The sequence below is a fragment of the Pteropus alecto genome, unplaced genomic scaffold (genome assembly GCF_000325575.1).
Source record: "Pteropus alecto unplaced genomic scaffold, ASM32557v1 scaffold185, whole genome shotgun sequence".
In the NCBI taxonomy this organism is placed as follows: Eukaryota; Metazoa; Chordata; class Mammalia; order Chiroptera; family Pteropodidae; genus Pteropus; species Pteropus alecto.
In genome coordinates, this window is record NW_006438088.1 from 8,762,785 (window position 1) to 8,777,670 (window position 14,886).

At 42.7% G+C, this 14,886-nt stretch overlaps 1 protein-coding gene across 3 annotated transcripts in view; it reads right to left on the reverse strand.

Annotated features, from left to right (window-relative positions):
- Positions 1 to 248: 248 nt before the first annotated feature.
- Positions 249 to 14,886, reverse strand: part of TNFAIP3 (TNF alpha induced protein 3) — a 15,126-nt gene continuing 488 nt past the window's right edge. Inside the window, exons 1-9 of one of the 3 annotated variants that reach the window (XM_006915378.3) lie at positions 12,995 to 13,418; positions 11,839 to 12,148; positions 8,385 to 8,575; positions 7,576 to 7,723; positions 7,239 to 7,409; positions 6,198 to 6,378; positions 4,162 to 5,069; positions 3,295 to 3,476; positions 249 to 2,383 (exon numbers count right to left, since the gene is read on the reverse strand). In XM_006915378.3, coding sequence (XP_006915440.1) covers positions 2,099 to 2,383; positions 3,295 to 3,476; positions 4,162 to 5,069; positions 6,198 to 6,378; positions 7,239 to 7,409; positions 7,576 to 7,723; positions 8,385 to 8,575; positions 11,839 to 12,133 — 2,361 coding nt within the window. In that variant the 5' untranslated portion in view covers positions 12,134 to 12,148; positions 12,995 to 13,418 and the 3' untranslated portion in view covers positions 249 to 2,098. Of the gene's footprint in view, positions 2,384 to 3,294; positions 3,477 to 4,161; positions 5,070 to 6,197; positions 6,379 to 7,238; positions 7,410 to 7,575; positions 7,724 to 8,384; positions 8,576 to 11,838; positions 12,149 to 12,248; positions 12,321 to 12,994; positions 13,419 to 14,886 lie in introns of those variants that run through there. The other 2 variants (XM_006915377.2, XM_006915376.3) reach the window with 2 other exon arrangements.

Here is a 14,886-nt window from a genome sequence, read left to right on the forward strand (position 1 = left end):
TACTTTATTAAGGGTTAGGGTAGGAACCCTCAGAGGAGCACAGGGAGCTAGCATCTCATGGGAGATGGAACTGGCAGGCCTTTCCCACTCCTATCGGGCCCTCGGTGTCACACACTTACTATTTTACAAAGCTCTCTTACTACCCATGGATGAGATGCATCTCCTGCCCAGGTGCACCTTAAAACAAAGTCGTTTGGGAACTCGATAGGCGTTTTTCTTTCATCATTCGTAAATAGAAAACATGAAGATTTGTTCTTAAATAATTTATTTTTTAATAATTGCTTTTGTGAAAAGTTACAATTATTTAGGAAAACTTGAAGAAATCCAACATAGTAAACAGAAGTCTACTAGGGACAACTACATGTGCAAATTTCAAATATTTTCTATAATAAGTATAAATAATTTCACTTTTTCACATTAAGAATGAGAATATTGATACAAACTATTAAAATGTCAACTTTAAAAGAATTAATGAAAACACTGAAGTTTCTTTAAAATCTTTAGAAAAAAATTATAAAGGTTTATGTAGAGGAAACGACTTACGATGCCCCAAGTGAAGAACACGTCAGCTAATTAGAGTTACAGATTGCCAATATTTTCTGGTCATAAGTCCAGACCTCCAAAAATGGCAGCTTTTACCTCTGGGGACAATGCGTTTTCCCTTCTTTCTTTCTTTTCTACAACAAGTATGACAGTTACACAAAGCACACGGAGAAACTACAGGCCAAGGACAGAAAGAAATCTCTTCATACTCATGGTTGTAGGGTTTTGCTGTCCTCGATGCTAAGTTTTCACTGGCTGCCAGGACACTGCCCAGCACCCCAGGACACAGCATTAACACAGCAAATAAAACTATCATTAATGGCCACATCTTTCCCTGTGACCTTCTCGAATCTCATCCCTGATGCCTTCCAATCATATCTCTAAGGAGGTAGGATACTCAGAGGCAATCATGTATTGTGGCTGGGAAGTGGTTCTGTCCGAAATTTCATTAAGAAAAAGTATGAGATTTTAATAAATTTACTCTTGATGTGATTCCTTTTTTCCTAGGGAAGGCAACCAAAGTGCATCAGCGAGGCCGACGCCCCCACGGCAGTGAGGAACTCGCCTGGTTCCATAACACGACCCAGAGCAGATATGTTATCTCAAGAAGACACTATAGCATTTTCCTCAGAGAAGAAATATCTTCATTTAAATAACCTTAAAGTCTGCAATAAAATAAATAAAGTTAACTCCACAGACACAGGAACTTTAACAAAGCAGCAGGCTGAGTTCATGAAAGCTGTGTATATAGGTGGTGCCCTAGCAACAACCAGAAAATAGGTCATTATTATGCAGTCTCCTTATTCCTCTAGGGCAGCATTTCAACTTAATAAAAAAAATTCCCTCATACATAAGGGTACATTATATATGTACACATTTTTATGCACACCTCAGTTCTAGCTAACCTCTTTAGAAGTGAAGACAGTGATGACCAAAAGAGTTACACAACTTCCCACTAAAACGTTGTCATTTTTTACAAGGTGCATATTGTAAAGAGCAGCTGTTTTGCTTTTTGGTATGAACTTAGTCTCAGCAGCCTCAGAATCACAGTCCATGAGAAAGGAATGAGGCAGGTAGAGAAAAACCATTAACCACTGACACTCTGAAAAACGTCTGTTTTCCCTGAGCTTCCTGAGCTTCTTGGAGAGGGCCCGTGAGTCACGAGGATTCAGCTTCCCATCTCTGAGCAATGTCGATGGAAGGCAGGTGGAGTGGCTCTGACTGTGTGTCCTTCCCCTTTTCTCAAAAGATGATGAAGGATTCCTGGCACGCATTCCAAGTCCATGAACGTCCTGGCCTTCCTCTGGTAGGAGAGAAGGCGCAGCCCCGGGCTGGCTCCGACACCATCTGTTGCTGATCACACGTTTTGCGTGAAGGCCACCTGGGAATGTTCCCCAGTTACCAAATTCAAGGCCACGACGCAGAGCTTATCTTTCCTCTCTTGCTCAAAGACACTGTGGAGCCCACGGTTGCCGGGACGGCCCTCCAGAGGCATCAGTGTATAGAGCGTAGCACCATGTTGGCTAACAGCCGGGGCTGCCTCACCTGTTTTGAGTTAGCCGTACAATTGCTTGAACTGAAAGCATTCGTTGCAGTAGCCGTTGCACTTGGCGTTGCCAAAGTGATCGCAGGCGGGGGCCCGGCAGTGCTGTTTGGGGGGCTCTTCAGGAATAGGTTCGCCCCGGTGGGCTCCGGGGCCCACGCGCTGACCGAGGTGCTGGCACTCCATGCAGAGTTCCTCGTTGCGGCAGGCCAGGATGTTCTTGCAGGAGGCTCGGGCACACTTGGGCCTAGAGGCGTTCTGTGTGGTTCGAGGCATGTCTCTGCGCTGGCTCATCCTCTGAGGAGAAAGAGAAGAGAGAACTGTGATTTACATCTCTCAGGGAGAGCACCGTGCGATCTCATAGGACAGTGTGGATGCCAAAGGGCTCTGTGGGGTGAAGAGCAACTGCCTGACCGAGGGAACGGAGTCGCATGTGCAACTGAAGAGCAGGAGCTGTCGACTACCCTCCCAATCCCACAAAAGCAGACCTGGCCCCAGAGAGGCCAACGGAATCCCCAGTCCTCACGCAGAGGCCTGCCAACGCCGGCTCAGCTCACTGCTGTTGGGATTAATTAGCTGCCCTTAATTATTCAGACAGTGTCCCTACCATTCTGTAAACAACAGGAGAGGCATCTATCAATATTTGCTTTTCTTATATGCCATTCATGGAGGCACCTGGATGCTCTGTCTCCTCCTCTCGTCTCATTTATCTATCTATCTATCTATCTATCTATCTATCTATCTATCTATCTATCTATCTATCTATTAAACGAGGCAACCCTTGGTTGACCTCACAGATTGCAAGGACCTTGTCAACTTACAATCGTCCTAGGTAGTCTCCCATCCAAGTACTAACAAGGCCCAATCCTGCTCTTGTCTCCTCTTGATAAAGGATTATTACAGAAAGTCTGCTGGCCACTTCAAATCCAAAAAGTCTCCGATTGCCATCTGGCTTCTGAAGGCTTCTTAAGAGGTTTTATTCTACAGCTAGTTTTATTTGCTTTTTAAAACAAATTCTAAAATATACCTAGGTTATTTGAGTCAACAGCAGTTGCTGCACTTCCAGCCCCAGGGCCAAGGTGACTTTTTCCCCAGGTTCTCCCTGGAACTCAGCAGGGAGGAAAGGCTACTTATCACAGTCGGAAGAAACAACTCCAGCAAGGAGGACTGGCCCACGGGAGAGAGGACAGTTCCTCAAAACGTCTTACCAGTTGCTCTTCCGTCCTTTTTGCTTCGTGCAATCTCTGATTCTGAGCTTCGATGAAGCATTTCTGACAGTATCCTTCAAACACGGTGCTTCCAAGGGTGCCACATTCCCTCCCCAGGCAAGGGACAGCATTCTGGAACCTGGAGGCCGTGGGACTGGCTTTCCCTGAGGCAGCAACAAAATCTAGAAGAAAATTGATGGTAATCAGTACCCCATATGAGTCACCAAGCTGAGAGAGACAATGACATGAGAAAAAAAACAGGTTCCAAATACAGATTAGGCCAGCCTTCACTAATATATTGGGCAGCCTTTTATAAATTCAGCAAAATAAAAAAAACAATAATAATGATACTATTATTGAAACATCTTTGACTTGACAAATCTCTCACTTTTGAACATGCCTCACCGGTCAGTCACAGTAAAAGAACAGAGACATGAACTGCCTGCCCTTCTTTCGAATTAGAGATTTCTAAAAACCACAAATGTTTTCTTGCAATGTCAGTGGAGACTTCCTCTCTCCAGCTGCTGCTCTTCAGATTCTGAATTTTCTCTATTATGCCAAAGTTGCAAAAGAAGTCTAGTTTAAACTCTACCTTATAAACTCAACACTGAGTGACCTACAGAAATAAATTCTATGAAATCTGTCTATGGGGCACTTTTGGGTTTTAGAACACGGTATTCTGTGCCTTTTGCTTCCACGTGCGGCTAGCAGGAGCACTGTGACTGTCCCTCTGTGTGAAATTTTACTCCAGGGTCTTTTTTTTTTTTTTTTTTTTTACTAGAGGGTCTCCTTTCCTGAAGTTCAGGAACGAAACCCCTTCTAGACAGGTTTCGAAACGGGGGTTACAAAAGCCATCTTTTCACTCACGTTTGTTTTCTATGTACTCGATGAAACACAGCGTGCAAAAGCCCTGGTTTTCTGGAGTCCCAAAATATATGCAGCCGGCTTTTCTGCACTTGCTCGTCCCAGTCCTGTCTCCTGGAGTCCGTGCAGCCTGAGAGAGGCAGCCAGAGGGGGCCTCGCTTCCAGCTCTGTGGCAAGAATGCGGAGAGGGACTCTGGGTGAGCTGTGACGGGTCCGACTTGGATCTCTGATGACAGGAAGGAGGGATGCTGGAGCTGAGGTTTGAGGAGGGCTCTGCCGTAGTCCTTTTGAAGCAAGTACTGCAGATCCCATTAAATGTCCTGGTCACGTCCTGGAGGCATGCTCGGCACTTGCTAGGATCTAAATGCCTCGTGCTGATCGAGGGATGGCCCATATTCAGTTTCCGGGCACTGTGGCAACGCTCACAAAACCCGTTGTGCTGCACGTTCAGCGTGAATGGGCAGCCGGGGCTCCTGCACTTCATAGCGGTGGTCTCGCTGAACAGGAAAAGGCTGGGTGCTGTCGGCGGTGCCGAATGAGGTCCCCCGGCTGGCTCCTCCGGGCGCCAGGCCACGGGCTCATAGGCCTCGCCCCGAGAGACCCCAAGCGCCACGTCAGGGCCCGGCTTGGAGTTCAGCTTTGGGGATTTGTTCTGGTTCTTTTGCCGCCTCTCTGCACATTCATGGCACAAAGGCTGGGTGTTCACAGACATGAAGAAAGGACAGTTGGGCGTTTCGCATTTTACATCCATGAGAGAAAGTGGGGGAACAGAAGGTTCCAAAGGGTTCTGAGTGTGCAGTTCCCTCCGCCCTGGCTTGCTGTTCTCCTGCCACTTCTTGTACTCGTGCTGAACAAGTTCAAAGTAATCGTCCACCAGGTTTATTTCTTTCGGTAAGTTAGCTTCATCCAACCTAAAGACCAAAAGGAAAAATATGAGATTACACATATGCACACGTGCGTGCACGCACACACACACACATTCACACACACACACAAACATTTGTACATCATTAGCTCATAAAGCAAACTTTCAGAATATGAATTCTGGCAATAACTATAATCGGCCACTGAAATGCAGGCTTAGCATGAGAAGTTTGCTCCACCCAGCACTTCACAATTTCAAGAATCACAGTCTTCTTTAATCAGTCTTGGTCCACCCCAAATTATGTATAATTCCAAAGAAAGGCTACTCTGAGGCTGTCTCTACACTTAATGACTCCATTCCTCTTTTAAAAAGTCACTTTTACTTTCTAACTTCTCAGAGATCAAATTTCTAGTTCTTTTGGGACTAGTCTACTTTATGCTACAAACCACTTTGGAGCTCTGTGTTCTGTGTTTTGCTCTTATTAATTTTAAACTGGTGCCTGGTCTCTATTAGAGTTAACTCCCCTGAACAGTAACTAAGAGGCAGACACACTCCCAGGTGTTATTTATTTTTGACTCTGTAATTTGTTACTCTCCACTTCAGGAAACTGATTCTTTTATGCCTGCACAGTCATCTCATGCATTTCAAGTTCTAAGAAATAGGCATCTCTTTAACACAAAACCAGTGTTTAAAATTTGGATAGCTGTACGCTGTGCACTCTGGATGTTTCCTCCCCTTTCTCGGTGATGAAATCACGTGGCTGCCACATAAACACATTCTACAACCTAGTCTGTGTCTGGTGTGTCTGTCATTACCAAGAAGCCTAGAGCAAAATGCTTTTGTTTCTAAGAATTTTCACTTGTTAGTCTGGTACTACGGCAGTTAAGAAAAACAACTGTCCTTGACGTAAACATACTTTTAAAAGCCAAAATTCTCAGCACCCAGATATGCAGGAGAATCATTATGGATAAACTACTTGTTTCCATTTGAAACCAAAGTTAGTAACGCCTCAAGTGACCCTCTTTGACTCATACACAGGCCTCTGTATTTGATGCATGTTGGAGGAAACTGGCTTCAAATAACTTTACTGTTGAGCTTTGGGGTGGCATCAGCGTATGCGGCTTAATTAAAAATAGTTAAGGACAAAGAATAGAGCTAAAAATAAAGTGCTTACTTTGCAGCATTAATCAAATGGGTGGTGCCATGATCCCAGCCTTGGACTGGGATTTCTATCACCATCAAGTACTCTTTCAACAGCTTTTCCTTCATCACTTTTTCAGGTTCTGTCAAAAAGTGAACTTTCAAGTCTTCAAATCGTCCTTGCTCTCTGTTAACAAGTGGAACAGCACGGATTTCTGAGGAAGAAAAACAAAAGCCCAATATGATTCAACTAAATGAGATTGTGTGTGAGGCTAGGCATATAATGATTAAAATTTGACAATATAGAAAGGATACAATTGGAGCAGAAAAGTATTATCTAGCCACAACCTCAAATGGGGAAACGAACTGCACTAAACTCTAATATAAAATGCATTGTTTCCAGGAAGGCCACAGAATACGAAGTAGCCTGGAGGCAATGGATCTTATTGGTTAAATTCCCACGCTTCAGAATCAGGCTGACTCACGTTCGAATGCTGCCTTGGCTACTTTCAAATCTGTGACATTAGGTAAGTTATTAAACTTCTCTGAGCTTCAAGTGCCTTATCTGTAATATAAGGCTACCAATGTTTGCAGCCCACAGGGATGCTGTGAAGATGACATGAAATAAAATAATGCACCTAAAGCATTTACAAAGTGCCTTTTGCATATTAAGCTATTATGATAACAGCTAACCTGACATTTACCTGCTCCTTGCCAGGCGCTGTATTAAGGGCTCTGTGTGCCTTAATTTGTCATGTATTAATAGAAATGGTGGTAGTAAAATATATACAAATATCTTCTACTTGCAACTAACATGCTAAAAGTACTTCCCAAGCCATACACAAAAAGTAGGGGGGCGGTATCATCATACTGCTATTGCACTACTGTTGCTAACCAAGCAAATGACAGAATACCGTATTTCAATAAAAATAATACACTTCAATGAGACAATTTCAAGAAGGAGCAAAAGAACAAAAGAGCAAACCCTGACGTTCCGTGGGAATGGGGTGTACCGGCTCTGCCCTAACGAGGTGTCTCTATCAGCAGTTACGAATGTGAGTTGATGTTTTCTCACCAGGCCCACTGTCCTTCAGGGTCACCAGGGGTACAAAGTGTTGGCTGTCGTAGCCGAGAACGATGGGGTATCTGTAGCATTCCTGGGCTGGCCAATGGAGAGGCAAGTAAATTCCGCCCACCTTCAAAGGAGCAAAATTGGAACCTGATTCCAAACTTCTCAGCATCTTGTCTATTGAAGGAAAAAGAAAGAAAAAATAAGGCCCTCAGGTGACTTTCATCGAATTACATTGAGCTACCATTGCCTCTAACTTTGGTAGCGTGAGTTCTTCCTAAAAGCTAAAGTGTGAAAGCTGAAAAGCACTTAAATACAAATAAGTGATCTGCAGGCATCTCACCTGAAATGACAATGATCGGCCTTCTGAGGATGTTGCAAAGGACAAAAATGTGGATTTCTTCCAGTGAATTATACTGAAGGCCAATGCGGGCCCCTGGTGTGTCTGTGGACGCCATTTTGATAAGGTTGTCCCATTCATCATTCCAATTCTAAAGGAAGAGGGATAAAGATGAAAAAAAAAAAATAGTTGAGTGTACTCTGCATTAAAAAAGCAGTCTGACTTCATTCTATAGTTATTCATTTATATAATTCAGCTTACTCTTCCCCTTTCTGGAAATGATAAATCAAATGATCACACTTTTTTCCCCATTTGGGGTTTCTTCCTTTACTTTTTCCACTACAAGGCAAACTCAAAAGTGGGGGAGGACAGGGACAGTACCTGCTTTCAAAAAAATCCCTAATGAGGCATAACTTGAAACCCCTCATCCAAATGTATACAAAAATTCCAAACTTGTGACTGAGAATGGTGAGGTCTGAATTTGACTGGCTGGCTCAGTAAAGCATGCAAAAGACAATCAAACCAAAAAACAACCAAAATGCCACAGGGAAGGCCAGGAGCAGAATGATCCAGCTAAAATAAATTCACACACAGGTGGGAATCTGCTGCCCTGAAGCTCCCAGCAGTGACAAAAGACTCTGGTACATCCCAGAAGAGGTTTCTGGTGTTTTCCATTGACTACGCGCTTTGCTTAGCCAAGTTCATGTGACCTAGTAAACCATATGCTACTGAGAGCTGGGGGTGGCCTATGGTACCCTATCTCCCACCATAATGTTCTGTCAATAGATGCTTAATAGGGGAACAAATCATACCCGGGTATCATAGCAAAGCCCCGTTTCCTCAAATTCCTGAGATTTAAGAGACTCCAGCTGCCAGCGGAATTTAAAGTTGCGTGTATCCGTCTCCTTGAGGGTGCTGAAGAGTGCCTTCCTCAGGACCAAGTCTGTGTCCTGAACACCCCACATGTACTGAGAAGCAGCGTGCATGAGGCAATTTCCATCACCTGAGGACACAAGAGAAGCAAATTCAAGCAATCCAACCCAGTAAAGGTTCTCAGCATACATGAGCTCTACAGCTATCGTGGGGGACCCAACAGGGCATGCAGAAATGCAAATGGTTTAATTCTTAGTCAAAGACTAACCGATAACATTGCACTAGGTGAAGACAGCGTTAAGGGAAAAAAATCATTCTTTTCGCTCTTATTTTTAATGACTGATAACAGAGCGAACGAGCCAGAGACAGAGAGCCAGAGACAGATAAGACACCCAGAGACAGATAAGCACACGGGACCTTGGTTCCAGCCTGGCTCTGCCCTAACTAGTTTATGTGACCTTGGGGGAAATTCCTTAACCTCTCTGAGTATTTTTTCTCTTTGTGCAATGAGGGCATTGGATTATGATCTGTAAAGTCTGTCCTTTTCTGATATCCCTTGATGTTCTGGCTGAGACACTGGCACTATTACTCTGATTCTAGGAGAGGACACACAGGACAACATGCACAAACCAGGAAGGCGGCCTGGCTCCTTACTAGACAGGGACTGTCTGGCTATGACTCAGTGGTAAATGACTTGACCATTCCACTGCAGCCTTTCAGGCCTGGGAGTTTCTTCTACTGGTTTGTAAAGTGGGATTGAGGATACTGAATTACCACTCATCCAGCCGCACCCCCAGAAATGCCTTTTGTGAACCTGCTTGTTAGAAACTTGCAGAGTCCTTTTTAAAAGTTAAAGAGTGCCTGAATTTGGAAATAATTCAGTGTTCAGGGTTGCATTTAAGAATTTTGACATTTCGAGCAAAACATAGGTCTAATTTTATTCCATTAATTTGTTACTTTTATAGCTTAAGATATACAATTTAAGAGACTGCACTTTTTATCCAATGGCTGAACGATAAACATTTTGGGGGAATATTTACTATAAAAGAAAAAGTTTATTCCTTAATCTCTTTTGACCAGTGCACAATTGTTCTTAAAAAGAAAAATTCGACTGTTTTCTTTCTAAGCAGGGCAATAAAGCTATTTTATCAAATTTCAATTACTGTCAAACCGTAGAAAACAACAACAACAAAAGGCCTCAAATACACATCCATAGCCTATATCCCTTCAATTTACACACTTATAAAAACTAACTAAATAAATATTCAAACAAATGAACGAAAAATATCGCCCAAGCCTTGTATCTTGGCAGAAGTGTGGCAACAATTGCATTCTGTTGAAATTTCCCCTTTGCAAAATCTAGAGCAAAGATAAGACCTTTTTTCTTCTTGTTGTGCTTACTTTCAGTTCTTTATTGAGATGCACCAGTATAAAATTCCCTAAGTAACATCTGGAATTCCCCAGTGCTAAGTTATTTGACTAGCAATTGAGCAACAGCTATTGTACTTTTTGTTCTGGTGTGTAGACATTTAAACTGCGAAGTGCACCCTGGACTTTCCAAGTGGGTGTGGTCAGGGTGAGCTGGAATAGGGCTACTCATTATACAAGTGAAATCGCTGCAGCCAATAGACGCTGGAATTTTTCACATGAAGTTTCAATTTTATGCCACCTACTCCCTTCCTCATTCACCACAGTCTCATATCCTCAAATGCAAACTTGTGAATCACCCCCTCCCCAGACCACTGACTTTATAGAACCCTCCTATAGGTGGAAGGCTTAGAAAAAAAGATGCTGATAAAAGTCAGAGGAAGAGTCATTTGTGTCCCCTCTCCCCTAAATATCTTTTCTTCCTTTTCCAGAATTTTAAGAAATTTTCTTAAAAGTGAGGGAAACAAAAGGATTCTGAGCCTAAATATCCCTATTTCCAGAAAATGTTATCAAACCTGCACTGGCTTTTGTAGTTTGCTTTGTAGGGTGAAAACTTGTTGATTTAAATGACAAATTTTTGCAAAACAGGTGCTTACTCTTTATATTCCATTTTTTCCTTAAGGAAATGGAGCAAGTTAAACTCAGAATGTCAGTTAATGTTCTTCATGATAACCAGGTTTTCCTCTTTCTACCACATCTCTAATTCGGCAGAACCTCTTTGTTTCCAACTCTCCCAAAGCTGACTCCATCTTTTTTTTGCAACAAAAAAAGGACTATAAACCCATTGATGATGACTTAACATAATTACCTGTTTCTATGCATCGCTTGATTTAATGCTAAGAACAATAGAAATACTAGCTATCTGTGCTTCTAAGAATCTATGTTTCAAAAAATACAAGCAAGATGTTGAGATGATGCATAAGACCCCTCAGAACCAAAGCAAAAAAACATGTCCCTCGACTTACCCAAGTCAAAAATGGCCAGACTTAATATAACCAATTAAGTTACTTAAATTAATGTTCTTAACATCTCATTGTCGACCAGGATTTTTGGCACTTGGATGAATGTATTATTTTGATTGAGATAATTTAGGGCTGTAACCGGTCTAAGGACCTGTTGATTTCTGCCCTTACTTAGACTATAAGCATTCAATCAATCTGGAACAGTCTACTTGCTTTTTAATAATTAGCTACACCTATAAAGTAGAATTTTATATCTGCATGAAACAGTATTCTCGGATGTTTCTGTGATGTACATACATTGCTCAAAGGAAATAATTAAAAAACAAAACAGGAAAGCTTAGAACAGGAAACAGCTACTAGTAGTAAAGGGCCACTGGGCAGATAGGCACAGACAGTAAGAAATTCAGTACTATGTCTAAAAATAATGCTGTAGAGGTCTAAAATCAGCTCTAAAAATCTCAAATATCTTTCTAGTTCCTATCATGGGATCATAAGCAACAGAACCTAGGTAAGGAAGGAGTAGACAGTAAAACCTCTTCTTGTCTTCAACAGACATTCATTGGTGAACCCATAAAATGCCATCAATTCAAGTGCAAGGTCATCATCACAAGCATTTTCTAATGACAGGGGGAAATAATAGGAATGCTAGTTTTCACAACATGTCCTTTTGAACTTAAAGTCTTTTATTATTTCCATTACTGGCCAGGGAAGGCTATTTTACAGTTGAATTAAACAGTCAAAAGAATTAGATACACAGTCACTCGCAAAGGCATGGTGTTTAGAAATGCGTTCCCCAAGCCCTAATGCGCTCTGCTCTCTAATATACACAACTTGAAAATATCCTTAATGAGCATATTCACAAAACGAGCTTGCTTTCATCAGCTGCCCCCATTGAGTTTCTATACTAAGGGGCCTCAAGAGATTTGAGTTCGGTCTATTGAAATTTAGTGAATGGGGACCCAGCACTGTGGAAGCCGCCCCCCGAGACAAAAGCTCGTCTTACCATTTGTTTTCAGGGCCACAAGCTTCCTGACTTCTCGACACCAATTGAGCTTCTTCTGGCTTTCAAGGGAGGCCTGGATGTTTCTGTCGATGAGGGCTTTTTGGATGATCTCCCGAAATTGTGGACAAAACTGGCAAGTTCTGAACATTTCCAGTGTGTATCGGTGCATGGATTTAAAATGATGAATGATCCCATTTGTAGGTTTAAAAATATCTTCTGGAGTTCTCTCTCTGATCTTCACAGCTTTCCGCATATTGCTCAAATACAAAGCCAGAGGAAGTTGTTGCTCAGCCATCGTGCTCCACAATACCTGAAGAGGAAGAAAAAAACCCATTCCGTTAGCCTGACTTTGAATCTACTCTCCTATATACCTGCCTGCAGGAAACCCCAGTGTTTGATCTTGTCATTACCCTAATCTGTAGGCAAAAGATCTTAGTCACTTCTACTCCCAGGATACTAGCTGGCCCCAAAGATTAACTCATACTGGACTGTTTTAAGTTACATCACTCTTAAAGATTAGTCTAAACAAGAGAAGGAAGGCGGAGAGTGGGTACTGAGGAGGAGGGGAATAACCCTATACTGGAAAGACAGTAAATATTTTGTGAAAAATCCTGCAATTTTATGCTGTTGTCCAGGCATCTGATTGGAGTTTCCTCTTTAGCACCAAAAAGAAATATTTATAAAGAGTTTATTTATAAAATACATTACAATATTTTTTAAAGAGTTATAAAACTGAATGTTTTATAACCAATGAAAAAGCCTATTTCCAGCAAGATGCTTTGCAATTTTAAGAGCAAACAAACAGCAGTCTTTCTGAACCTCTCCACTAAACTTTACAACATCAAAATAATAACAATAATAGAATACTAAATTCTACACTTCCAAGAGCAGACACTGGAGCTCAATTACTTCAACACAACTGCCAGCTAAAATTTATTATCGCCTTTCAGGTATCAACACTCAGATGTATTTCCCACCCTGCCTTCACCCTGAAATCTTCAAACATAATGAACTGGTAGAAGGAAATTAAAGTCTGGAAGCAGAAGAGGAAAGACATTGCAGCTAGGGGGCCACTCAGGACAAATGAACGAGGAGAGGCACAAAGCCAGCATCTACAACCCACGCCAATAGTGTGGAATAATGTGAACTGATGTACCTTGGGATCTTTGCAGTGTGGAGCTGTGTGAAGAGCCAGCTCTCATTCACTTGCACTTAGTAGGGTGCCTCACCATACATCCTAATTTCCAAGATGAAGACAAAGATGGTTTCAGAGCATTAAGATATTCCCTAGAAAGTTTCACAGCAATTGTTAATACCACTCCTGCATCATGTTATTTGCCAGGGCAAGCTGCTAGTTGAGAAAGAAGTTGAACAGATAGATGTAAGTGTGAAAGAAAACCTAAATATTAGAGAAGCCACTCCCGGGTGGGTCTAGACTCTCTTAAAGCCATTGAAGACAGTTGGCCTAAATGACCCCAAGAGTGCTTCTGAGGAGTTTCCTGGTAGAAGTTTTGGGTCAGGATTCCTGATCTGATTGCCAGATGAGGTTTGGGAGAAGTCATTCTCTGGGTCAAACAGTAATCTCTCTTTTGATGTCAACCATTCCCTGCAGGTAGAATTGGGCAAAATTATACCAGAACCACACACACACACACACAATGAAGGGACAAAAACATCACACACACTTCTCCTTTGTGTATGGCAAAGTCTCTTTCACTAAGTCATTCATTTGTCTGTCCATCACTCAACAAGCGTTGTCCGGCCATCTAGAGAAGGCCATATTTGATGCTGGGGCTAAAAATCAAAGGCGACCTTATTGCCCTTATTGAGGTCACATAACCACCTTAGTCTGCAGCTAAGGCAACAGAAGTACAGGTCCTGCGCAGGTCCCACACCATCGGGGCAGAACTTTGCCTAGAAGCCCAGTCTTCCAATACCTGCCTCTTGCTATTCTCACAGCACCATACCTATGGTTGCAATGCCTGCTCTTCCAGGTGGAAACAGGCAATAGGAAGATTTTCCAGTTAGGCGAAGCCTCTTTCTGCTTTTCTGAAACTTCTATTATTTTCTTCTGAACCCAAATATCTTTCAAATGGTGAGAGCTGTAAACCATATGCAAGACATGCAAATGTCAACATTCCATAGCCCAAATGCCATCTCATTCATAGGCTTAGCCTTGCACAGCCTGCAGAATTGCATCCTTAAAGGAAATCAAGACCCACTGTCTAAGTGCCCAGTACTTGGACTTCTCCACACTTGAGAAAAGAATATAATTTTTCTGACCTGTGATTGTAATGTCCTTATTGACAAAAATATACAATATTACCCTGAACATTTAAGTTTCTGTTAACTCACTGACTTTTTATCAACAATTCCTTATGGAATTTTGGAATGCACCCCTCCAAAAATTCAAAAATTATACAAAGAATTGCAAGAATGAAAGAAGCACCATAGACAATGAGAATGGAGCAGTAACTGGCTGCTCAATAACCTGGGCCACTGGGGAATGGATGTGGTCCAGAGGACTGACTCTCTAATGAACAATGGTTCTTCCAGAATGCTGCCCTGAGACACTTGACGAGACCGGCTTTCCAAGGAAAGATCAGAGGCAGGGAGAACTGAAAAAGCTGAGCTCCTTCCTTACTTAATACCACTGCTTTCCTGACAGGCCAGGTGGCAGGATGTGGGACAACCCAGGCTGACAAAGACCGCCTGACTGTGAGATAGGAGCTGGGGCAGGGGCCTGCAGATCGCTCTAAACTGCAGCCTCCACAAGGCAGGCCAAGGCAGGCCACTTCTACCTGCACACTTCTCTTACACTGCTGCAGCTGAAAATGATAAACACCGTCCCGCGACCCCAGCCCCCACCCGCTTGCAGAGAACTCTGGAGTGTTTGCAAGCTGTCCTTGGAAAGGTTAGCTGACTCTCGCCTGGTTTTGTTGACCCTAAGACATCCACCCCCCTCCCCGTGCGCTAGTTCTGCACAACCTGAGAAAAGGCCATAGCTTTCTGCAAGGTCTCCGTGGCCACGAGCATGCAGCCCTTGAT